At 37.4% G+C, this 27684-nt stretch overlaps 1 protein-coding gene across 2 annotated transcripts in view; it reads left to right on the forward strand.

The window, feature by feature from the left end:
* Positions 1-27684, forward strand: part of SEMA3A (semaphorin 3A) — a 243371-nt gene that overhangs the window by 133695 nt on the left and 81992 nt on the right. For both annotated transcript variants that reach the window (XM_033058546.2, XM_033058547.2), the window contains one exon: positions 9065-9184. In XM_033058546.2, the coding sequence (XP_032914437.1) occupies positions 9065-9184 (120 nt within the window). The remainder of the gene's footprint in view (positions 1-9064; positions 9185-27684) is intronic.

Consider the following 27684-nt stretch of genomic DNA (forward strand, 5'->3'; position numbering starts at 1 on the left):
ATAGGGCTGTGCTATGCTGAAAAAGGCAAGCTGACTGATCTGCAGCCTCAGTACCTGCCGTGCCTGTAACAAGCTTGGCAACCCGTTTGTCTGAAATACTCCACCCAATTAGCAGGTGTTGATCCATTTCGGAAAGGTGGGGTGTAATCTGATTTCTCCAGGAGACAGGTGATTACTCCACCCAGATGGAAGAGAGAGATGAGAGAGACTCCTTAGATCTAGGCTGTGGTTGCAACTTAAATTGCTGCTGGGCTTGGTAAGACTGCCTGAGCTGAAACCCAACATTAGTGTTCATTTCTTTGCTAATAAAGCTGTACTCATATTGTGGGGCAAGTTTACTCTATAGAACAAAAGAGATTTTTTAAAGTTATGGTCAGAAAAAAACCTGGCTTCCTCTTGACCTCAAACCTTCCCAATATTTTGAGTTATTTCTAAAACACTCTTCTGTTCCTTAAATATTCTGTACAGTAGGAAGTGCATACTGCTGAAAAACATAACAATTCAAAATAAAGGAATCTTTCTAGAACTCATGGAAAGGTTTCATGTACAACAGTCATCCTATGCCTGCAAAACCCAAAAACTCATTTGTTTGCTGGACTTTGGTTTGTCTTGTGCATTAACCAGATGTAAAAAAAACCCAAAAAATGACATAGTCATTAAATCAGGTATTTTGTGCTGAAGCCTTTTCTTGGAGTCCCTCTAGCTGTTCACAGATCTGGACAATTTATTATATGCATCTTCTGAATGAAAATTTCAGGGCTTGAAAGAGGTCTTGTAGTTTGAACATACTAAATGCAGAAAACTTTGTACATATTTTACTTCCAAAAATCACTAGGTCAAATGGTCAGTGCTAATTTTAAAGGTTTAGAGGTCTGATATGTCAAGGGAGGCATCTATAAAGCATGACTTCTAATGACTTATTTTAATGGCTCCTGGATTAAGATTGTTTTCAGGATGGACCCTAGGAAATATCCCACCCAGCTCAGGCACCTCCATGCTTACCCTTAGTGGCAAACCCTGGGCCAAATGGCCAAAACCCAATAGTGACCCAGATTTGGAGGTGGGTAGGTAGAGAGGCAGGGAGACATTTTGTGTTGACATTGTGCCTCACTAACACAAAGGCAGAGCCAGAGAAGCTTTCCATCTGCTGTGCAAGCGTGCTGACAGTACAACTGTTTGCTAATATGGCTTGCAGTTTTGTGGCTTGAAGGAATCAGGATGTATCTACTTTTTTTTTTTTTTTTTTGCTGGCATTTTTTAATCATCTGATTTCTTCACTTCTCTTTTCTTGTCTTGATGCTTTAATGGTTTAAATTCATGCAGACATTCTGCAACTTGAGTAAATTATACACTTTAAATATTCTCAAGAACTCTTGTCATATCAAAAAATCAGACAGATAACAGGCATAACTTAATTGGAAAGATAACTGGAAGCACACTTATCTATACTATGCAACCAAAAATGTCTTATCAACCCTCATCAGTCTGAAGTTTCTCAGGGCATGTCTTGTCAGCAGAGGAAAATCTAGGTATGAAACTAATCAATGGTTCCTGTGCAGTGCTGGCAGTGGTCACCATGCCTAAGAGTAGAGTCACTTATGACATCTCCAGAGGAGTCAGATCCTCAAATCACAATACCATATAAAGTCCTGTAGAACACAGCCCTGCATAAGGGCCACTGAATCAGAGGATCTGTCAGCTTTGAAAAATTAGGTGGAAGTACCAAGAAGTGAGTTAATAGAGACCCCTTTCTGTAACACAGACCCCAATACTTCAACTGCTCAACTTGCTTCACTCAGCACTGCAGACTTGCTTTTTCAGAGGGTACGACCATAAAACATTGATCCTGCTAATTGCAAGGAACAATAATGACATAAAGGGGATGTAAATGATGGTATTGATCCCAGCTGCAAGGGGTACACAGTCATAAATCACAGTTTGCAAACGTTTTCATGCCAGCTGTCCTCCCCCACTCTAAAACCATGCACCTGCCTGTACAGGTTCAGCTGGAAGGTTATCTCATGGAGTACAGGTGCCAGGCAGGATTTCCCCACCCATTAGGGCTTGCACACAGCTCCCAGTACTTGGGGACTTTCCTGTTCTCCCAACGTTAACACAATAGCTTTGCAGCACTGTTGCCAACCAGCTTACTCCAATAAAATAAAATTTTAAAAGAGCACTTCATTTTAATAGGACCCAAATAATTTGCTTTGTTCCCTGCTTATTCTGGGCCAGTTTAAGCCAACTGTGCTCTTGGACCAGTATTTTTCCAAATGTTACTGTAATAAAAAGAAGGACACAGCAATAATTTTTAAAAAAAATGTTACTGCATTTTACAAAATCTTGCACCCAAACAGCAGAGCTGTGAAAGCACACATGATGCAGAGCTCACCCTGAAGAGGCTTCCTCACCCAAGCTTACTGACATGTTGAAGTCTTTGCCGGGTCTAGCTGAGAATCCATCATCTGTGTACATGGCAATCACACATATATTTATTGCAATAACACTTCAAAAATATTTTCCTTGAAACAATGCTGCTCCACGCTGAAAAAGATATCTTCCAGTACTGACTGAACTGATGGCAGCCAGCAGTAGTCCACCAGCAAAAGAGAGAAGTTAAAAAGTTCCCTGACAAGTCCAGAACATCTTTCAGCCGTGTGATAAATTTGAATGACAGCACTAATATTGGGGATTACTTATTCTCCATGGATATCCCTGACCTCATCACTTGAAAATTCAACTAATGGGACAGAAGAAGTTAAAAAAAAAAAGTAAATATAATAATTAACCTCATGCATGGGACTTTATATGAAAGCTGTCCATCCATTTTGATTTGAGACACAAAACATGTATTTATTTTGCTTTTCCAGCTGTCAGATGATAGTTCTAAATCCTCTTGTCCATCTAGTTCAGACAAAATCTTGTGATATTTTAATCACTTGGCTATGTGGGAAGACTGCTATAAAGGAAGAATGTATTACTGGGTCTGATGCTTATCTGGATTAAATCAGCAGAAAACTGTTGAAGCTAATGATACTGTAAAGGATCATTTAGCCTTCTACTTATTGCCCTGCATAATCTGGCCATTTGCATTTACTGCAATATCTGAGAAGCAGTATGGACATCACTATTGGTTGAAAAAAATGAAACCACTTTCTTAAATGAAGGAGAAAAATCTGGTTATTAGTTAGTCACAGGGACTTACCCTTCAACTTAAAAAGATGTCATTAAAAACTCTTTGCTGCATTAGTAATCCAGATCGAAGGACGTAACTTCCAGGCTTCTGGAGGAGAGATAATTACTGGAAACCCATAAAACCCACCTAAATTCTGTTTTAATTTTCATACGCAGAGCAGATGTTTTGACAGATGGATGGACTTTATTTTTGTAACTGTCCAGGAAAAGTCTGCATGACACATCCTAATCAGTGTTACATATCTTTACTGTTTGTTTTTCAATCTTTCTGCATTTGGCTCTTATTCTTTTGGTTGCAGACATTTTCTTTGTAATTTATTTTTTCAGGCTAATCTCTCTCAGCATAAGCCCTTCTATCAACTTGATATATAAATATTAGAAAACTCTTAAAAAATAAATCTGTGTGTTTGGTTTGTAAGTCAGATACATTGATCTTCATATAGTGGGTGCCTTTCTGGAAAACCTAATTAACACTTTATCTCCTCTTCAAGACAGGCCCTCTGCCCCTATAGCTGGTATAGTATTTGGAATTAAAATTTTGAGTTAAGATACATGTCCAGGCATGCTGGACCTCTTTGATTTTAATTCACACTCTGAATGTAAGTGACAGTCTAATAATTTCTTAACTAGTTTTGCATGTAGGACTTTAGCACAGGAGAATTTGCCACTAAGTTGGTGCTGTGGCTGAGTTACCATAATATGGTGCAAACTCTTTTAACCACTTTCATTTCAATAAACCATCAGCTTGGAACTGAGGATCTGAACCCCACAACTTCCTCAGTCTAGTCTAGAGGAAGTGTAAACATGTTTATGATACCTGGAGTTCCGTCCTTTTTCTCAGTCAGGAATGCCCAGTGAACTTCTGGGGCATGTTCCCTCCGGTGGCCAAATGTACTTTTAACTCCCAGATGCAAGGTAGAATGGCTTCAGTTGGATGCCCTGGTGCACTTAGGCACCAAACTAAGCCCAGGACAGCTGTAGGAGCTGCTTGGGCCTTGGTGAAGGTTATGGTCCACACTTCTTCAAACAAAGAAACAAACTGGATTGCGCCCAAGGTTTGTGGTGACTGCTTCAGCTACTGCACGTCACCATTTCTTGGCCATACCTTGTAGGCTGTTGGCAATCATGTCACCACCACTGTTTGCAGACACAGATCCAGCAGTCATGTACATAAAAAAACAGCTACCTAAAGAAGTTCTCTGTGTCGGAAAATAGAGAGGAGGACCTTACAGGCTGAGCTAGAAGGTCTCAGGTGTGATGTAGGGATTTAGTTTCTGGGATTTTAAGATAGAAGCACTTCTGTACAAGGCCAAAGGCAGAACTTACAGCTCTTGTGGAAACCTTAGAGCATTTATTGAAATATAAATGAAGATTAATCCTCTCCAGGTGTAGGTAGATAAATGAATGGGTATTTTTGAGGACTGCAGTAACTCCCACATGATGTACCTAATTTTCCCTTTGAATATTCACTTCAATCATTCTATGCCATATGCAAGCACTTATGCTTTCTGCTCTATGTATGTATATATAAACTCAAGCTTTAGGGCATAAACCAGTATTTAGCTTCATATAGACAAGAAAAGTTTCCTAATATTAATGAACAAGATTATTATGAGTAAGAATTTAAAATTATTTGCTGTGATGATCCCAGTGCTCCACTTATTTAACATTTATTTTCATAACCCATGCAAGTAATACTTTCCTGCCTACAGAGAACTTTTCAAACCTTGCATTCATTTTCATTCACATTATTAGCCTAAAAGTATTTAAACTCCCACAACACCCTGCTCTCAAGTTTGAAAAAAATCTTATTTCCACATGGAAAAGAATTTTTTAAAGTCTAATTTTCTTTCTTCATCTGTTTCACTTGACAAACATCTATATCCAACGGGTGTGGATATGTCCAGAATATATTCCCTTTGAACAAAATCCCTTTTTTGGGGAAAATAAAAATGGATACAAAAGCACTTGGTGGCTGAACTCACACGCAGATACAGTGCTGAACTTCCCTGAGAATTTGTTCCTTACAGCTTCTGCCTCTGGGTTACCTCCTCTTCCTCTGGTGGATGCTTTTCCTGTCTGCTGTGTTTTCTGAGATACTACATGCCTTTTGTTGTCTCTGTCTCCCTTCCAGTGCCTTACACTCTGCAGTCATGCAGTGAAATGCCTCGTCCTGCTGGCACAGACCTCACACCAACAATATAGCACTAGCCCGGGGGTCTGGCAGGGGAAGACACTGGTGCCAAGTGGGACAAGCCCAGTTAGAGACACCGAAGTCATTCCAGGCCTCCTGCCAAGGGGGCTCCTTTGTAGTGGAGTCGATGTAGGCACCAGTGTTGGGACCAGCAGAGCTGCCTGCCAGGTTTCACAACTGATGGTGCCTGAATGCCACTAAAGCAGCTGTCCTGAGAGGGCAGGAACGGGGAAACAGAATGGGAATGGGAATCAGTCACCACGTCTCATGTAGTGGCAGATCCAAACTGCATTCAGGGCACACACACTTTCCCTGATATCTTCTTTGTCATTCCCATGTGCTGAGATTTAGACTCTGCAAATCATTCAAAGCTGTTAAAATTGGTTTATTACAGGTTTGTGGGAAGCTTTCTTGTCCCAGAGTCACATAAACCAGGAAAACCCGATATTCACCAAAGCAAACTCTTGCTAAGTTCAGAATATCAAAGGACCAGATACGACATTTCCACACATAATGGGGTACCTGTGCAGCTGTGCTTGAGCACAATTAGACAAAGGAAGGAGTCTGAGATGGAAATCTATGTGCCTGTTGCTATTGTTCCAGGGAGAATAGCACCGTCTCCCCGGCAGGGCAGAAACTTCACTTTGAACTTCCTGAGTTGACAGGGGCTTAAATCAGAACTGTAACTTTACTTTGATGTCATTTATTGTAGTTTAATACCCCTCTTTATTTATTTTTTTACTACCATGTAAAATATATAAAGAAACCTAATCTGGTAGAGAGGTGTATGAGAATTTACTGAATAGACCTTAATGGTTCCTTTATGCATCTATAAAACAGAGGGGAGCTAAAAGAGCAGTCTGAACTGGACTAGAAACTTTAAATGTTATATAAATTTATTCATCATAGTCAAAGATTTATTGCTGTATGTATTTACCTTCCCCATTGTTTAACTAGGTTGTGTATTTCTCAGCCATCTAAGGTAAAAAACACCTTGTACAAGGAATTTGGAGACCTTGAAAAGAGGGATGAATAGGCTAAATCTGCTTTTGGAGATACACTGCAAATTTGAAGTCACTTGACTGATATTTACTCATTTACACTATTATCAATGCTGAATACTGGATGTTCAAACATGGCTATGATAGGGTTAATCCACCTTCTCCCTCAGGCTGATCTGGAATAATTCAGTGAAGGTGGTGATAGAACTTTTCTTAATTTCATCCACAGAAATCAAAGAAGACTCCTGCCCCTAATCTAAGTGGGGTTTTTCCACCCCACCTTTAAAGCATTAGCTATCTAATACCTTCTTGCTGTATGTTACAGATAAGCAGCTGAGAGGTCTCAGTGGGCTGGAGAATGGTGTTAATAACACCAAGGCTGTCTGCTCAGTCCCCATGTGGGCCATTCACTGAGGAGCTGGACTTGATGATCCTTGTGGGTCCTTTCCAACTCAGAATATTCTGTGATTATGTGATTCTGAGTGCATATACAGTCACAGGTGGTGTGTTGCTGTAAATCAGAATAATTCCTCTGAAATCAGCACAATTTATTCACACTGAGTGTAGGTCCAGCCCATCTACTCACAGCATTTTGTCTGTGGCCATCAGCCTCTAACACTTCATGTTCTTCAGATAGGTAATTTTAAAAGCATTATTAAAAGGTAGTAGTAGACCATAAAGACATTTTAAAAATTATGATACTTTAAACCTGACAACGCAAAACACTGTCCTAGTGAAAGAGTGTTGTGTTTATATCAGACCAGATACAACTCTTAATTGAGAAACATCTGATTTATTTAATAATACACACACATCATTGCTCAATTTTAAATTATGCAGAGTCAAAGTCAGATGCTCCATCTGAAACACAGAATGTCAGAATTTAAGAAAGGATCTATTTCAATTTGGGTAATGTTACACGAATTTGGGGTATTTGCTCATTTTACTCTTGTAGGCATTGAATATTTAATACACTTTCATGGGTTTTCCATATTTCTTTTACTTAAAGCAGCAAAGAACAACAGAATTAATAAAAATATAGAAACATATTTTTTTCTGATTTATGCCCAGTATTTGCTTAATAGTCTACCACATGACAGTGAAAAGCAGTCTGTGGATAAACATAAATATAATAAATGTATGCTCATGCTTATACTTGTGTGTGGGAAGAATAAGAATGGACCAGAAGTTGTGTGTGTTTTTATTAAGAAAGGTCAGAATGGAAAGAATTAAGAGTAACATCGATCTTTATTTCTTTCAATTTCCTGTTGGATTACCTTAACTATCTCTATGTTTTCTCTTCCATCTCTGTTGAAAAGATAAGTTAACAGTAGTAAGTCAGGGATGCAGTAAGATTCTGGATGCTTTTCTCTGGGTGCCTCTTTTAATACATTGCCATTATCTGTTATGCAAATATACAATAAAATTGCAAGAGCAATGTCATCCCAGTGCAGTCCTTTGTGTGAGGCAGGGAATCAGTGTTTCATCTGTGTAAGTTCATTGCTTTTCCCTGTAGTGGCCTAAGGCATGCCTCAAAGTGCACATGCATTTTCCTGGCAGAGCCTCTATTTTGTGTTTGGGAGGGTCTGGTTTAATTAGCTAGCAAGTTAGAGAGGGAGGATGGCAGTCAGGGGGATTTCTGTGGGTGCAGTCGCTCAGGTGGTGTTTCCATGGGCCCTGGTCTACTCGGAAAAGTAGAGTTGAGCACTGTACCAAAAAGTCATCAAATATGCAGAGAAAAATCTTCTTCGTCTTAAACACAGACTTTACTGGAAATGCTTAATTTCATTGTTCTCATTTTCCTTTTGTTTGAAATCCATTTTTTTCAGTTGTGTCAGTTGACCGTCTCGCAGGCATTGACTTTTTTTTTTTTGTTAGACCTGATTGAAATAAAAATATTAAACAAATGGAAAAAGTTGTCATCTCGACTATCCATTTTAATAACACTAGGCATTAATAATGACAGTTTTGTTAACAGATAACAGATAATGTTTGTACTCGGGACTGTTAGTGTTGCTGTTAAGCTTTTATTTGCTGAGCATTAAAATAATTCATGATGGATAATTTACTTAGGCAGAAAACATAAAGTCCAAGTCTTGCAAAGCTTGTATTCTAGGGGCTGTCAATGATTGTATGGAAGTCTAACATGTATTCATATGTGTAAGCCTGTCCTGTAGACACAGGCAGTGGGAGTGAGGCAGCATTCATATGATTGTTAAAAATGCTATATCAATGATTTGGTTTTCATCAACTCCTTCCATCTGGCCCATTTTTCTTCTAATTGTTACTTAATTGAATACAAGCAAACAGTTGGTCCATTTTTCTTCATTATTTCATCCTGACACATTTCTATAAATGGGTTTTGTCTTACAAACACAGCAATAGCATAAATTACAAAGCTGAAGCATGTCTGAAACAAGAATTAGGATTTTTTTTCTGTAATCTTTTCTTCAGGGTTGGAGGCTTTATTAAATAGCAACCAAAGATATTTAAATGAGAAATTAAATCAGGCTATTTATTAAATGCTTAGCAGTAAACAATCTTATGAACAGCATGAAATGATCACACTTTACAAATCTGTTTATTCAACCATATATGTCTAACACAGAAGAGCTCCCATTAGTCAGAATCACTGAATTAACTCTATGAATATTTTTTTTCCTTTTCTTTGCAGAGAGAATGTGCTAATTTCATCAAGGTGCTTAAGGCTTACAACCAAACCCACCTGTATGCCTGTGGAACAGGGGCTTTTCATCCAGTCTGCACCTATATTGATGTTGGAAGCCATCCTGAGGTAAATTATTTTAAAGCAAGACTTTCTTTTTCCTCTTTTTAATCTTGACTGGTGTTTAGCCATGACCTCTTCCTGCCAAAATGCATTCTCACCAGTTTCTGTGGCTTGGGAAGCAGATCTGGTAAGACCTGCTCCTGAATCAGGTGCTGACGTGCTGATTGATAAATCACAGCAGAATCTCTAACTTTTCTCCCCTACACTGCATCTCTTTGCCCAGGGGCTTAAATAAGTACAAGTAAGCCCATTCTACTGGGCTTATAATTCATTCTGGCTCATGAAGTTAAAAAGCACTTTCTTTTTATAACTGGGATAAATACCAGGTATGAGAGGGTTAGTTTCAGCCACTGTGTTTATTCTGGGCTATTTCCTCCCAATCTGTAGAGTCTGACACCACCTCAGCTTTCTCCCAGCTGAGAATTAAAATAGTGTCACACCTTCCTAAATCCCCCTTCTCAGATTTGTCCTAACATACTGTCAGTTTTTCATGTCACCTAGGTTTTGTTTCTTCAGTTTTTTGTGAAAAATAAGTCACTCTCTTTTCACCATTTCTTTAATCTCTTGCTGATTTTTGCTTAGTGTTGCAGAATTCTTGCAGTTGCTCTTGTACCATTTTGTCAGTGATCATCATAATTGAATAGATAAGCAGGATCTTCCCTGGTGAAAAGCTGAATCACAGGAAGCCATGGGACTAGGCTGGTTTTCCAGGCTGAAAATTTGGCTACAGTGTCTCTGTGCTGGCCTTCAATACTTTTTCTCTCCAGAACAGCCAGTCTCTTATTTTTCTGTTGAGTATATAATATAAATTAGTCTCTTTTACTGTATTTTCTGTCTGGCTTACCTAAGTATTGCTCAGTGGACTGTTTCAGATTAGCAGTCAGACTTCTGATGTGCTTTCAGCATTTATAGATATGTTTTCCTGGTGAATCCATAATTGTTTTACTTGTAGCTTCTGTGATCTTCAAAAAAAATCTCTTTCAAGTTATCTTATGCTTTTGCAATTCAGATTTGCAGATTTCCTTGAAAATAAAGACATCATTGTTGAATGAATGATGACTATTTATTCTCATAGAAAAATTAACAGACTCTTTGAGTGTTGACTTCATAGTCTGGGAACTATTTTTACCTATGAAAATGAATTTTGATATTTGAAACATAGGACTTTAAAATGTTCTAAGAGTAAGGTTTTGAGGGGATAAGGGAGCTGCAGAGCAGAAAGGGTTTTGTTCATATCCTTTAATGCTTTATTACAATGCATTCTTGGCAATTAGTGATTGTCTCTTGACCACACACAGTATGTCATTGCTTACTGCATTAAACAGATTCTCTGCTTCCTGAGATCCATTTGGGAATTGGTAGACATATTAATTAACTCTAGTTCCGTAAGATGTGTGTCAATCAATCCTTGGCTATCTGCCAAGGGAATCTATCTGCACACAGATAGCTTGTATGAGGTCATTTACTTCTACATTTGGCTGGTTTATTGCTGTACCATAAAACTAACACACACTTTATCAAGGATTTATAGAAAGGATGATCAGAGATGAGAGGCCAGATCTAACCTTGGTTTAACATTCTGGGGTTTTAAAGTCTTGAATCAGTGATGTGTTTGGCTCTGGAATGAAAGAGGCCTCTTGTTTTAGCTTCTTTTTAGCAGTTCCTAACTATAAACAGAATCTAAATTGTTGGGGTTTCTTTTTGGTTGGGTTTTTTCTGGTATTTTTTTTCTCATTTATGTAGTAAGTTTGTAAGTCTCCCTTAGCCTGAATCATTCTCATGACCCTTGGTTTCATCTTCACAAATGAGGGAAATTGGGAGTGTGTTTATCTGAATTGCCTCAGACACCACTGGCTTTTGTTTTCCTTTTCATACTAAAGATATGAGTGAAATCATCTTCACCCACCCTTCCAGTGGCACAAGTTTCTGTCTCCTCTGAATAGTTGTGCAGGAGGATTTACTGCTTTCTCAGGTCAGATCTGCCCATGTGGAGAGAAAGTGAGGCAGGCAGGATGCAGTGTACCCAGCTGACAAAGCTGGGCTTTGACAAATCTAACAGTCAGCCTGGGTTCTGTCCCTTGAAAGGGTGGAAATAGATGAATAAATTAATTTATTATAGCTGCCATGAAAAATAGCCTGTCCTTTCTCTCAGCCTGAGTCTACTCCTTCCTCTCCCATACCACCTAGCCAGGAATTTCAAATGTGTTTGTCCTGTGGGAGATGAGGAAGAGGAGGGTGCTTGATTGACAGCAGCTATTAGAGACACCATGAATGAGGGGGATACAGTCTTAACCCCTGCACCCCTGCACACTGCATCTGTGAGAGCCAGATGGTTTATGTTCCCATGTCAGACAGCAGCACTGGACGTGTCAAAGGGCCATTGCTCCCGTATCGTGTAGAGTTTATACCTCCCTAGCATGCTAAAGAAGGTAAAAGTATAAGCAAAGACAAGCAGTTGATTATGAGTTAAAAATTGCCATCTAACACACTTCCTGACGATTTCTTTTCTGCCACAGCACTTGTGGAAAATTAACTGATTTCACCATCTGCTTATTTATTTTTCAAGCACTCACAAAGGTAAATGTGAACTGATTAGGGGAATAGTCAGGGAATGTACCTAGTCTCTAATATGACTGCTTGTTTATCTGAGCTCTGAATGTAACCCACCTGCCGGAATCCAAAGAAGAGGAAATCAGTGTGTGCCAAACTGGAGAGAGTGGAGAAGTGAAATTTAAAGAAAAAAGTGGCAAGTGATAGAGGAGACTCTGGAAGCAATTGGAGAAGGCTGCAGGAGGCTGGAACATGGTACCATTTTTATGACTGGAGAAAGGAAATAAATTACTTTGTGTGACAGTCATAAAGTAATGGGAATATGAATTGTTATATCTGTTGAATATCTCTTTGATATGAAGCAGTGTATCCCAGCCCCATTCCATACCTGAAGAAAGTAATTTCTCTTGATGGAACTAGGCAGGTTTAATTGAGTCTGATGAAGTACAGTATCAGAAGTAATAATAAAAAGCTAAAAGGATATGAACAGCATGCTGTGCATCTGATTAAAAATGATGTGCACAAATGTATACAACCTAATATGTTGTGAATTACACCGCAGTCTGAGGAGTAAAGCAGACTAATCTTCGCTTCAATCCATTCCAGATGTGTAAGCAAATAACCACAGCATTTAGAGGGAAGAATAAAGTTAATGTTTCAATAGGCTTTAAGCACGTAAGCCATGAGGAAGCAGGAAAGAACATATTTAGAGAGGACGTAGTGTGTGGATATGCAGAAAATACCTGAGGGCAGCCAAATTGAAAGCTTGATATCATCCATTTCATGTGCATGAGTTTAAGGGAGATGACCTAACAGAGACACCTACACAAACTTAAGGGATCTGGGATTAGGCAATATGTGGCATTCTGTCCTCATAATGCAATATAATATAAGAAACCAATTACCAGACAAACCAAGAAAGTGATTAGTAAAGCTGTGTTCTGCACCCACTGACTTCTGAGGAAACAGGGCTGGATGTGTAGGAATGTTGTACTTAACGGTTGCAAAATTAAACAAGTCAGATCTGTGCTTGAAGGGAACAAATCCAACTGCAGGGAGACACAGAGGTGCATTAAACCCCCTAGAAAATCACAACAGGATGCAGAATGCACCTGCCTGTGCATGCCTGAGCAGGGGGAAGGAGCCCTGCTCCCTTTCCCCGGGGCTCCCTTTGGGGTAGTTTGAGTGAACCAGCAGGGAACAGTCCTGTTTCAGTAAGAACAGGATTTTCCATTTACTCAACCCTTGCACACAGGTGGAGGTGTACAGAATGCCCTATAGTATTTTTTTATTTTTTTTTTTTAATGCTCAGACAGGCACTGCAAGAGCTTTACAAAATTGTTTGCCAGATCCTCAGAAGGAATACATTAGGGTTTCTTCAGCAGAGGTAAATCAATAGGTGATGCCTGAAGAACTAACCCAGCTTCTTTTATTGTCTCCTGATTCCAAATTTCTTGTCATTGTCCAACAGATTAAAACTCATTTTTAACTGCATGAACTTAAAAGATCTGGGATCACTTTACTTGCAGGTTATTTCTCAATCAATAAAGAAGGTTTAAATTCAGTTTAGATTTATGATGTACATAAAACATTAAGTTATTGCATATGAAGGTATATAATGCTACCACCTGTAACATATTTGCTTTTTCCGGACTCTGTGTATTTTAAAAATCTTTGGTTCAACTCATAAAATTTTGCTGAAATATACTTTCCACTCTTTTTTATCCCTTCTTTTCTTCATATTAGAAGAGGTCCAGAGTGCATTTCCTAAGTAATGGACATGCTGTTCCAACACATTTATGCATCTATCATTTTGTCTCTCTGTGTATATTATGTATATATAGAGATGGAAGAGCATTTTTTTCTTGAAGGAATGACTTTGAAGAAACACACTAATTGAAGGACCAGTGCTACTGCTGGTACTAAACATGTTGTGTTTATCTAATGTAAAAATTCAGGATGAAACATTGATTTCAGTAGTAGTAGATGTGGCATAATTCATTGAAGACAGCAGACCTGTGTCAGTTTATGTCAGTCAAAATTCTGTGCTGTGGTTTTTAAGTGAAACATTAGAGCAAATGTTTTTTTAAAGTTAAAAATTACCTGAGGCTAGTTTTCTTTCCATCTAACCAACTATACCTTTATATGATATTTATACACATATATAGATAATGTATGAAGGAAAAGGATACTGTTAAAGGATTATTCTCATTTGTGGTGGAACTGTTATGTGTGACACACTCCCTTGAAGCATCACTGTAATTACAGAGAAATGCCATTAAAAGATTATCTAGTTTACAGACTGCAATAGCCTTCTTTAGTTCACAGGTGCCTTAATCTTTCAAACTTCCAGATATCCTGTTACTATAGTACAGGAAAACAAAACTGAAGAGCCAGAACTCTAGCTTAGGCACAGTGTAAGTACCTTTTAGAGCACCTTTTTCCATTGCATGAGCAGTTTTACCACAGAGAAGAAAACATCTCTTAGATCTTTAAAGACTGATGGATTCACCTTGTGTCATAAAAAGCTGAAAAGTGGTTTCTGCTATACAGAGGAATCTCAGGCACTAAAACATTTTGCTGTACTGATGTCCTTGTCTGTGGAGGATGGCAGGTAACAGGATAGTCAGTGCTAGGCACACATCCATGCAGGCACCTCACAGGATCAGTGGCCAAAATCACAAAACAAAGGGGCTGGATTCCTTTGGAGGTAATGAGACTGTAAACCATCACTTCTTCTCCCCCACATGACACCAATTTCCAGTCCGTTTAGGGTAGCCAGTATGAAAATTCATACAAAATCAAGCTTTTCACACATGTACAAATTACCTCCACTTGTTAAAAAAAATAACTCTTGTCATAGCTATCACCTTACTAGCATTTTAAAGTATTTAGTTTTATATACAGTTATATGTAGCTATATATAGCATATAAATCTTTTTCCAAGCCATAATTCACTATGACACTGTTTGGGAAGCAGTGTGATATGTTAACTTTGCAATGACCAAATTTTCAAGAGGAGTAGAGGGAAAGGGCAGAGAACATGACAGTTCTTTCTCATATGGCAATCTAAGTGCATCAGTTGTTCCGATAAGGTCTGACCAAAATTTCAGTAAGGAAACCAGGATGTGTTGCTGGAAGCTCTATATGTTTTTAAGCACCATCATGCAGAAGCACACATTTCTTACAGGCTTAGTGCTGTGTCCTGAATGGCAGCCCTGCCATTGCATTGTCATGTGATAAAGTTACAGAAGTAGAAGGTCACCGTAAAGAAGTAACTTGATTCCCACTTAAAAGACTTTTTTAAAAACTCCATAAAACCCTTTGTAAACAAATATTAATCAGGTTCATGGTTAAATGCTATTATTTATGAAGGCCTGTCTTTGAATACACTGCAGATCTCCTTTGACTTTAGCTGCATTTTGAACACTTGTTTTGCTAAAAGAGAAGTTAAACCAGGAAAACTCAGATTTTTCAAAACTTCATCCTGTCATCCCCAAGCAAAATATATTTCCAGTAAACACTTATTTCCAGAGCAGATCCTTTAAAGTAGGACTATTAGGCTTTATGAGATAATTCAGCTGTCGGAATAGTTTAATTTATGAAGTAAACTTCTCTCAACTGAATAGCACACATGGCAGCAATGGCTGACATCTTTCCTACCCCTCATTGTTGGGAAAGTCTATACAGCTGCAGTGGATATTTCATCCTCAGCAAAATGGGACACTAAAAACAAAACTTCTGAATGATTTTTCCTCTGAAGTATTTAATTTTATCAAGATAAGAATCTATTTTCTAATAAAAATTATAGTGCATGCTAGACTGTTAATGTAAAAAACACAGTGAAAGATGATAAATTAAATATGTAGCTACTATTTTTTATCCTGATATATTCAATTAAGGAGGATGTGCCTTTATGACAGCTGAATGCCTGACAACTGGCTGATCCATTTGACCTTCCATTTACCTATTTAAAGGTGTATTTGTAAGAATAGGGATATTCCAAATCATAAGTATGCAAAGGATGTGGCTCAGTATCTTAAAATTCAGATGCTGTACAGATACCATTTTTGGAAGTAAAGTATGTAGCAAAGGGGTCATGCTTTAATCACTGACAGGAAATATGAACATTGTAGGTTTTCAGCTGTCATTTAATGCATCCAGTCCTGCCCTTGCATATTTCATAATTACACCTAAGCAATTTGGAATATATTTACGTCTAAAGTGACAAAGTCAGTAATTATGTCTGAGGCTCGCTCTGAGATTTACAAGTTGAACATTTACATGCAGGAAATGAAATCAAGTTTTAAACCAACACAAGTGAAAACAGTGTGGTGGCTATTTTATTTCTTCACCTTAATTCCTCAGACTACAGGGCTGAAGGTAAAATGGAAGCATGGTCATAGTGAGGAGTATAAGATATGATGAGAAACAGAACAAAGACATGGAATTTAGAACTGCAAGGGCCATTTGTTGCACAGCAGAAACCACTAATGAAACTGTAATCGCTATTCAAGTCTGATCATTTCAGCTATTCAGCAACTAACTTTTGTTTAGGTCTTGATAAATATGTCCAAATTGCTATGGCAGACCTCCCAGTTTATTCCTAAGAAACCAAGCCAAGGCAAACCAAACTGAAAAAGGAACTCCAGAACCATATAAATTTAATATTACTTTATAATTATATTTCAAAGAAAATGTAAGTGGAAGTCACTCTGCAGTGATGTTCCATCATTTTGTAGTTTCGTTTTATTGAAACAAATAAAACTCTGAGGTGAGGCAGAACTAGTAAGGATGTGGTCTGGAGACAGTGTTGGTGTTTCTATGGATCTGGTCTGATCTCCTCAGGTATGCAGTGGCACAAAAGGAAGATTGGAACCAGCAAGGTACTTGTCTTGTCCTGCACTGTTGGGGAAAAAAACCCAACTCTAACAAAGTAATTGTTAACGTAGAATTTTTTTAAATGTTTTCCCAATGCAAAAAGAGTCCAGGGTGAGTAAGGGTGTCAAATTTGAACCCTCAGCCTACTAATGAGAGGACTCTATGCACTAGTATGCTTCCAGTGAGATAACTGAGGAGAGCATTGTTCCCTCATGGTACATGGCATTCGTCCTTGGTTGATTACAGTGGAGAGCTGTATACAGTGCGCCACAGCTGAATGGCTTCCATGAATAAGAAACCAAAGCCAGTCAACATACTCATTAGGTTCAAAGAAATAAGTCTCAGAAGTGTGGGAAAACTTTTGTTTATGTTGCTGGAGGGGAGAAAAAAAGACCAAGATAGAGAGAGACCTCCATGGAAGTAAATTTGCGGAGTGGAGCGTGCACATGTGCACATGCAGAACCACTGGGTGGACTTTCACTTATACCACATGTGATATCTTGTTTTGTGAGTCCATGTCTTAAAACAACGGGTAACTTTGAATTTGCTCAGATAATGAGTGATTCAAGTTAAAGACCCTTTTAGGATCTGGGTTTAATTTATTCTTTTAAAGTATGGGGTCTTTTTTTCTAGAACTTGTCTTCATGACTTTTCCTGGGGTAGCTAAAACTGAGGTACACTTTCCATTTTCATAGTCACAGGCAAAAACCACAATAATTTCTGGCATTGTTAGAAGGATTACATAGAATTTTGTGACTACTTTAGGGGAATTAATTCTAGCAGTGACTACCAGAGGAGCTGAAAATACACCCTCTGTTTGCATTTGGATATTCATTATTTCTCCTATCAGTTAAAAGATGTTATGATTAATTATTTATTCCCATAATGTAAATGTTCCCACTGACACATGGTTACCTTACTTTACCATGAGACAATACAGATTTCCTAATTCATTACAGACATAGATTGTACTTTTAAGAGGTATGGCAGTCACATTAAGATGTTGATCCAATTTTCTGGGTGGGAATATTATGTTGGCTCATCAACAGAGCCTATAATGTTTCTAGTAACACAGAAGTTCAGCATTTGCCTCTTGTTAGAGCAACAATTGAAAACATTAACCCAACTTCACAGTCATTCAACATATGCAAAATTTCATCCACACACCTCCTGAAAAAAAAGAACAAGTATGGCTAAACCCTTTGATCTCTTGACCAACATGGGGGAGAAAAAAATAAAATAACAAACCACCATCTGTTGGGAAACCAATGTAATAAAAACAGTGGAAAGCCAGCTTATAGTATAGACTGACTTAATTGAGGAAATGACTTATAAATAGAATTATTTCTTGATTTAGAGGCACAGGAGGAAACAAAACTGAAAGAAGGAGTTAGTGAGCTCAGGTTTGGATAGATCAACATCAAAGCAGCATTATTCATTGTGGGATTCACGTCACAAGGCTTCAGTTGACAGGGGCTGACCTCATGAAGAAGAATCGTAAATGTGATTTCTGCCACTGAAGGAAGTGACTGCATTGTGTTTGTAGCTCAGTACCAACATCTTGTCAAATAATCTTTAAACAACCAAGGTCACAGTGCAGCAGGCTTTAGCTGTGGGTGATGCTCCACATACAGGCCATAGTGCTGTGAAATGCTGGACAGCAAACTAGCCAGTTATATTAAATACTCAGGCACGAGAATCTAACTAAGGCCTTATTGTGAACTAATTTCACTGGTCTTTGACTAAAATTTTATGACAGCTGGCATGCTGTGAAGTGCCTTTCAGGCCCCTTTTAAAGTCTGTGGGATATATTTAACTCTCAGAGACACATGAGTCTGACAGCAGTGTCTTTTCCCATGCTTTCAGACCAACCTGATGTCCATGTTTTCTGCATGTTCACATTATGAGTTTAATGGTACACTGGCATGGTGACTGCCCTGGAGTTAGGCTCAGGAGGGGCCCAGGGAGGCTGTGTATGGCCATGGCACAGGCTGCTCAGCAGTGATGGAGAGGTTCATGCCTGATCTCCTCAAAACCTGCTCCTGATGTTGCTTCTGACCACAAGACACTCGCTGATTCAGAATTCCCAAAAAAGGGGGAATTTCCCCAAAGGAAAAATGAGAACACTCTTGGATGTAGAAGCTTTCCAACAGATTCAGGAAATAAAAAAATGCTTTCTACAATGGAAAGCCTCCTTGGTATGCTTTCAAACCCCTTAGACATCTCTTTCTTTCATCAGCAGCTGCAGTCGGCATGACAGAAGTGCCTTCTCTGCAATGATTAAATCTTACCTCCTTTTTAATAAAAAGCAAAGCAACTACAGGTGAAGCTGCTATTTCTGTGAGTAAACAGCAGGACACAGGTATTTCCAGCAGTTGTCTGGTGGAACAGGAAATAATTGTTCTTCTCCTGCTATCTTGACTGTCCTCACTTTTATGTACAGACTCATGTTGATATAAAAAAAACCTTTCATAATACTTTCCAGATGCTTCCTTACCTTTAAAAGATTTTGAAACTGAGTCTCTTCTTTACCCTTGTTATACAAAGACCGTCTTAAATTTGTTGCCATCTAAATTCATTCAAATCATAAAATTCTACTACTCCATACTTCAGTAAGAAAACAGTACTTATTCGAGGAGTAATTAGTACTTTCCTTCCTGAGGAAAAAAATTACTGAATCATGTAAGAAAACGAATGAGAATTAATCCCATATGCCAGGCACAAAGAGAAGATGGCTGGAAGAGGAAGGATCTCTGCAAAACAAGAGCAGATAGAATTTACCCACTGTACACTTTGTTACTTAGCTAAATACACTTACAAAGTATAAAGAATATGTTTCTTTACCTTTCATCTTTTTGCATCGTGTGTATTGCTGGCATAAGATGACACAAACAAACTAACAGTCACATATTTAAAGATCTCAAAAGTCTCACAAGAGAAAAAAATCCTTCATCCTTCTTAAACAATACTTTTGTGAGTACAGACGCCAGGTACAGAAATGTATACTTGATTTCTGCAATGCTACCTGTCAGCAGGAAGAAAATTCAGCTTAAGTAACAGGTCATGGCTTAGACAAACACATTTTTTTGCTCAAAAGAAGCATAGGACTGTGCATAGAATAATCTAAAAATAACAGATACAAAAGCAGTATATAGGCATAAATAATTATCTCCCTTTTACTTTAGTCCATATATCTCCATGAAGAGTTAATCAATTTAGCGCTGAAATGCAGTGAGAAATTTAAAATAGTACTGAAACAGGCAGTGTTTTAAATATTTGTGCTTGTCCCATATGCCAGCTTGTGTGATGCTGGAAATCAGAGTAAGTGATTACAACAACTCTTCCTGTTCTTAAAATCTAAGAATAAACCCACTGGAAGTCACTTAGAAAAAAAATTGTTTACTCTTCCATTCATGCTGAGTTCCAGTTTACATATCTTGTAGCAACTTGTTTTCTGTTTATGGCACTTGGTAAGTCTGGAAATGTGCCGGCTTCTCCTGAGCTCCTGAACATAAACCATATAGAATCTCTGCATCTTCCCTCAAATACCATTCCTGTGAGGGAAGTGTTCTGTGCCCTTCTGTTCCTTCCTTCACCTCTCCCTCGTTCATGTAAGAAAAATAATTTAATGAGTATGACCTGACTCAGTTGAAATACATGCCTCTGACTCGTTCGTGCCTCTGTGGACTTGGAGTAAATTAGTTATTTCCTAACTCATTTCATTGGAAAAGGGTGAGTAACTTTGCAACATTTCTTGGGAACTCAAGGAAAGACCAGTTGATGCCCACTTTTTCTTTCTCTTCAGCTTCTGTGTTATTGATGTAGACAATTCACATATGGTTATTTTTTTTTCCCCAGAAGAAAGCTTTGTTTTTAAAAATATTTCTTTCTGTAGCTCAGTGAGTCAGAAAATAATGTGAGAAACATTTGGATGAAAAAAATAGTCACCGTTGGAAAACTTAGCTAAAAAGAAGTGTTGTGCAGAATAAATAAATGTTATCATGATGAATTCACGCCTATTAGAATTGGCGATGACTTGCTATGTCATCTAATCTATTCTAATTTGTGTACATTTGCAGTCATCTACAAGTCTGGACTGTCTTCTCACCTGTAGTGATATAAATCACAACTAGTGATTCTTGCAGTGCAGCATTAATTTGCATTTTAATTATTTCAGTTTCAAATATTGCACTGCTAATTGTAATTGTACACGTTGTCCACCCCTAAGCAATTTCCTATTCAGTGTTTGTATCAAATAGGTCCAGAAGTACTGGGCTATTGTACAACTTCTCTCCTGTATGATTGTATGTAGTCTAGTTAAGAAATGCTTCCTAATTTATGAAAATCTGTGCATTCCACCAAGTTGCATGGTCACACTCAGAGATATATTAATAAATGTTTGCAAGTACATAATCAGATGAGAACACAATGCTCTCCATTAAGGAAATATGATCCATAATGAATTTTGCATGGGAGTGCTAATAACCACCTTTAGGTTAAAGTGCTCAGATGTCACAGTATAACAATATCTGTCTTAGATGTGTATCATTATGGCAAGTAATTAAAGGTAACTTAGCTATTAAATGGTTACCTTGGAGGAATCCTTCAGTAACATAGCTTCAAACATGACTTCACAATGAAATTAATTAAGTAAATTAAATATCAGCCTTATCAGTAGTAATTATTATATGTGCAGAATATCAGGCATATAAATATATAATTGGTCAGGGGACTTGAAAATGTATCCATTTGCTATTAAGTGTAAAACAATCTTGGTTGCTGTTATATGTAGAATAAAGCTGATGCATGTTAGAAAGAACAGTGCCAAGATTGATGAAGAGAAATGGAATGTCAAAATTCTCACAGTGATGTTCCATGTGCTGCATAAGTGCAAAGCTCAAATACAGCACTCTGATGAGAGAAGTATTGAAATTCACTCGGTCTTTTTCACACCTCTGCTGCTACATGGAGTTAAAACCTGGTACCAAATGGCTTGAGTTTTGCTAACAGCTCAGTCTGACTCATCACAAGGATGCTTTCAGGGATTACTAAGTTGCTGCCTTCTTCTGTATTTAATATAAACCACACCAGAAAAGTTGAGCAAGCGGCTTGATGTGGATATAAACATTTTTTGCCACCTCTTAAAGTAGAAATATGACATGGACCACATCAGTGACAGATTCTGACTTTAAAAATAATTTCCTAGCATTGTGTAAACTGGCAGTGACAAATACAAATAAAGCAGTACATTCTGCTTTTTTAATCTTTGTTTAAAGAGAAACAATCCACTAGATAAATAGATCCTTCATCTGAGACCTTTTCATATGTAAGCAAGAAGACGTAAAGTTCAGATCTCTGCTGTCCTCCTGAAACATTGGCTTTGCTCCAGGCAATGTCATTATTAACATACCTTAAGTTTACTCTGTGAATCTTTTGTCTAATTATGTCTTCTGATGAAACAGAATAGAATTAAAAAGAAAAAGTGTTATGCTGCAGAAAACTATACTCACAACACAGCTCAGAAAGTATTAGCAGCAGGAAAGGAAAACATGAAGAATTCATTATAGAAATCTGAGATTTTTTTCATGTTCTGATTTTTTTTTTTATGCCAGCGAAATAATTAACAGTGGTGGCACCTTCTTATCAGTGCTGCAGAAAACTGCTGCACGTTTTGGTTGAGGATGACAACAGTATTAGGGGTTCTCCTCTAGTTCTCAGGCTTCTGCCCAGGGCAAGTTGTTTGGCCTTAATTGGTTTTGCTCTCTGCAATTCAGATATCTTAAAAGTTGAAGCTTCAGTGATTGTCATGTGAAAATGGTCCTGTGTCCCTGGGCCAAAAAGATTCCCCAGAGAAGGTAACTACAAGTGGTGGAACTATTTGTCCACCAGATAATCTTTAGGTGCTCCTCTGTACACTTCTGGGCCAAATCTACAAAAAGTTATCAGTGAAAAAAAAGTCTTGATACTCAGATTCTCAGAGAATTGTTCAGTTCTCTGTGCTGTAGCTTCCCAGATAATACAAATTTTTACTTCTAAGGCACAGCAAAAATATACTGCGTTTCTTCAGCCCAGGATTCCAAACCTGGAGACACTTTTTGAGAGGGATTAGAAAACAATGTGAGAGGGTGGGAATTAGAAAACAAACAGTGTAAGAGGGGAAGATTATCTTCCAGAGAGTTCTTTTGCCCTGAGGTATGGGGGGGGGGGGGGGTGTTGTTGGTTTTTTTTTTTTTTTTTTTTTAATTATGAACCAGTAAGTGTATAATCAGAAAAACAAATGGTATTGATTACTTTTTCAAAGCAGTGACTCTGATCATTGCGTCTATACTTCCAGCTTGTTTGAAATATGGAACCTGAAAGCATTTGCCATTTGTATAAATCAACATTACTCTGTGTAGCCAGTGTTTATTTACAAGCTTGCAAAGGGTTTCATAAGAGATTTTCATGCACCTACAATACAAACCATGTGTCAAACAGCAGAAAACTACAGAGCAATAGCACTGTTGGTTTTTTTGCCTTTACTTGATCCAAATTTCATTTTCTGTTTGGCTAAGCATCAATAGTCATGAAGGTGGTATATCAACAATAGTCATGGTGGCATATTTAATTTAATTATAGCTGGTTAAGGTGCTTAATTTAATCTGAATAACAATTTATTTTATTCTCTTTTAACAAACCTTTCTGTTTATGCATTTCACCATCTTTTGTTATAAGAAACAGGGATCTCATTTCATTATTTAAATGTGGGAGTAATGGAAAAGTAGGTCTTCATTAACTTACTGTTGCTTACCAAGCGTGTTTTTCTGGAATACTTACTGAAGAACAAATCCTTTGAAATCTGTATAGTCTACACCATTAATTTTGATTCCTAACTAAAAATCTGTGAAACTCATACTGAATTTAGAATATGGAAAGATTTGGCATCATTTCTAATATAATGGTTTGGATTGGAAGGGGTCTTAAATATCATCTGGTTCCACCCCCCATGCCATGGCACCTCCCATTGAACCAAGTTGCTCAGATTCCCATTCAGCCTGGCCCCAAAAGAAAATTACTCCTATTTAAGAGAGAAAAAGGCCACGTTCTTCCAATAGGTATCATATAATAATCAATGATTCAGACTCAAGTACAAGATTTATGTATTCTCTTAAAGACTGGTTGGAATAAACAGAAAATTAATGGATAAAGCTGACTTTGTTTAACCTCAGTCAAGAAAGGAAACTAAAACATGAGAGTTTGGACAATGAAGTGGAAGCTTTGATTGTGAAAGAGCTCTCTTTAGCCTTGTCCATAAGGAAACTTGTGAATGTCTCACAAATTCAGTGCAAATCCCTGCACAGGCATTCTCATTTCAGTTAAAGTAGCATTTCAGATCTGGTCTTAGCTGCCTGAAAGTAGCTGAAAATAAGCTGCCCTTAAACTGAGCTCGCTGTGTGGACACAGAGTGCATGTGTTTACTGGAATCTCATTACATTCAAACATAGGGATACAAGTCTGCAGATTAGTGTTTGCCCTGAAAAGGCTGTTTAGCCTTTCAAAGGATTTTCAGGAAAGCAAGCTGGAATACAAGCCCTTTCTGCTTGTCATTTGTAGGTTTGTGAATTTGGCTTTTATTTCTTTGTGCAAATGTGTTTTCATAGAGACAGTGAAAAGCCATGACCCTCTGTAAAAAGGATTACCTCGAAGGGAGATAGTAAGACTACAGTGTAAAGGATGGTTAATGCAAAAATGCTAAATCTTGCTGTACAAAGATTATAGCACAATAAATTTTTTAACTCAAGGTACTTTCTTGACATTATAAAAACAGTCACATATCAGAATCACAAAATAAAAGTCTTTAAGAGAGGGCTAAAAGAAAATAAAGGAAAATATCTGCTATTTTTTTTTTTTTAGAAAGATGATACAGAATCCCTTAAAATGTGTTTTCTTTTAGCTGACATTGTAGCAAGTAGTTTAGATAACACTTAGTGACTTAGATATTATTTTTACAGTCAAAGCATTTCATGGGGTATTAAAGATAATAAATAAGGAAATACTTTAAAACAGATAATAGAAGAACATAAAGAAAGCTAGAGATTTCAGTTGCTTACAAAAAGCCTGGCATCTTACTTATATGGAGCAATGACCTACTGACACAGGACCCATTTGAATAAGAGGAATCAAATCCCAGTCCAGAATTATTTCTTTGGTGGAAAAGTTCCCAAAAAGAAGATGAATCTTTTTTAATTTACATGTAGATTTTTTAATTGTTATTATTTTTATTTTTTTAAAATTTTATTTCTGAGTAGCAAGCAGCATGGTCAGAAAAAAATGCAGAATTTACCTTCCTAAAACTTCTCAAAGAGATAAAAGCAATATACTTTGGGGCAACTAGGGTTTCAATTGCTGCAAGAGTTAAATTGGAGCAGTAGTTAAATAACTGTGGTGGGTCACCCAAGCTTCCCTGCTTTTTTCTCTTTTGGGACTGTTGCTTCTAAATCACTTGGTCTCCTCCAGGCTCACAAAGTAAAGTAAATTTCCAAAAAAAAGGTGTGATAAACTGCAGCAGCAGCTGCAACTGCTCCCAAAGTCTTCAGCTAAAAAGCACAAATGATATTGTAGTAGAAGCCAGTTTGTTAAATGCAGGGAAAAAGAGGCTGGATTTGAAGGTTTGTGATGTAAGGAAGATTTAAATGTAGTAGCCATCTGGTAAGAAGTGAGATGAGATGTAAGAGAAAGCATAAGTAGCTACCACTCTCATTGCATAGGTGAAGGAATGAAATGTAATACTGCATTTAATTGCAACTGCTAAACTTTCAGGTTATTTCATTAAAAAGAGATTGTAGTATTTTTTCGAGATAGTTCAGTGAACAGTTGAAGACAATGAATATGAAAACTGCATATTTGCTTTTAATGTGGCTTTTAAAGCGTAATCTCTGATGCTGTCATCACTGACTACTTTTTGTTTTCTGCAGAGCATTAATTACGTATGAGTTAAGTGTCTAGTAAGCTGATTTTATGAAAAGAAGTCTCAAAACCTCATTCAGAAGGAACTTGAGCAAATTATTACAATGTTTGCAGGGAGATTGCACATATACATGAAGTAAAACTGACACTGACAGGTTTCAGCTTTAGATGCTTCAAACAAACAATTTAGTTTTCAGTTTTATAGGCTCTCAACAGGCAGCATCACAGGCAGGACACTATAAACAGCAAAAGGAGAGAGATTTGGAGTTGCTTATAGTGCCAGAGAACACAGATCATGAAATTAAGAGAAAAAGACAGTGAGAAAGATGAATAGATGGCAGCAGGGAAGTATGTTGGAGGACTGAAGATGTTCCAGATTTTGCCCTTTCCTGATGTTAAGGCAGTTTATTCCATACACACTTAGATTACGTCTTTTTTTCAGAGGCTAGAAGTAATTTTACCTGATTTAATTCACTTGAAACACACTCAGTTCATATAGTCTTCCAGCCTTATCCTTAGGCAATGTAGAGAATTGTGCAACTTCAGAAATAGTACTTATCCTTCACATCTACCATAGCACCTGAGATGTTCATGACCATGAAATAAAAATAATAAAATAAAATGAGGCAGGCACTCAGAAGCACTACATTTCAGAAAAGTTCCAGGATATAGATTTTTCTTTCTCTGAACTAGAAAGAATAAAATTATACATATTGAATCCAAGAAGGGAACTCAGGAAACAGTATGAAATTTTAGTTGCAATTTAATTGTATGAGACTTGAGGTAAATTATTGTCCATCTTAAAACAATCCAACCAGACATCTGAAAACAGCATGGACTGAGGTATTCTGTCAAATTTAGATTTTAAGGTTCATACTCTTGATGTGTAAATCTACTAGAAATCTTTGGAGTTCTTTCATAGACACTGTCACCTCAGACAGTAGATCAAATCCCCATGCTGAATATCATAAACAATATCAAAACAGCTGAAAACTGATGTGATGGCAAGGTAGACAGCAGTCAAAAGTTGGGAATGCAGCAGAAAGAAGAAAGCATATGGCCATTGTAAGCAAGCCTGGTCTATTTTGCATCCTGTTCTTGTTCATTTTCTGTTTGCAACTTGCAGTTATTAATTTTCTACCAGTAATCTTCTACTTACACTGTTCTGTAAGTGAGTATCCTCATCACAGTGCAATCTGTAATAGATGAGTTTTTAACTTCTTATATTGGTTAAGAAGATTAATAGTGCAGAATTTAAAACCTGTGACCAAAATTTGATGAGACGACTTAAAATGAATGACATTTGAGATAGAAAGAGGCTTCTGAATACCAACAGACAAAATCCAGACAGCAGGAAAATAAGGTTAAAACATTCTATCTGAAGCCTTTCACAAAAAAAAAGAGAGGAAATGTGTGACATATGGTATCGAGTGAGGCACTTGAAGTTGAGTCTAAAATTGTTTAAAAAGACAGCTGTTAGTTTGCATGATTAAAAAGGGAAAGGAAGGATATTATGATACATCAAGAAGCGAGGAAGTTCTGAAACCAGAGGTGGACTTGTTGGATGTTTGTTTGCTTTTCTTATCCCATGGTTTCTAATGTTTTTATTAAATTTATCTTTAAATTCAACCTCCACCTCTATCTTCCGTTCTCTTTCTCCCACTGACATCAGTGCTGGCTATTAACACAAAAAACTGGGTGGATCCTTGAACCCTGAAACCAAATCAAAGAACAATTTAGGGAAAGAGATAATTACTTATCAGCTCTTCTTCCCTACAATATGTTTAAATAGATTAGATTATTTTAATAAGCATTTAATAAGCGAAGTGATGGTAACATTTAAAATAATATTGTCACATGAATCTCCACTGGCTGTATATGAATCATAGAAGTCAGTGAAAAAAAAAACCGAATTTGTCTCTATGAAATGTTGTTGTATGCATTATTTGATCTTTATTCTAAGCTAAATGACTTATTTCTTTTAAATCTTTATTTATATGATAGTTTGGTTAATTAAGTTGCTTTAGAGCAGGAAATCTGTGAGAGGGATTTTTTCCTTTCACTGTTAGTTCTTGTAAAACTCCAGTGAATAGAAAACAAGTGGCAATTTGCATATGGCAATTTGTTCA

Source organism: Catharus ustulatus, chromosome 4 (assembly GCF_009819885.2).
Source record: "Catharus ustulatus isolate bCatUst1 chromosome 4, bCatUst1.pri.v2, whole genome shotgun sequence".
Classification (NCBI taxonomy): domain Eukaryota; kingdom Metazoa; phylum Chordata; class Aves; order Passeriformes; family Turdidae; genus Catharus; species Catharus ustulatus.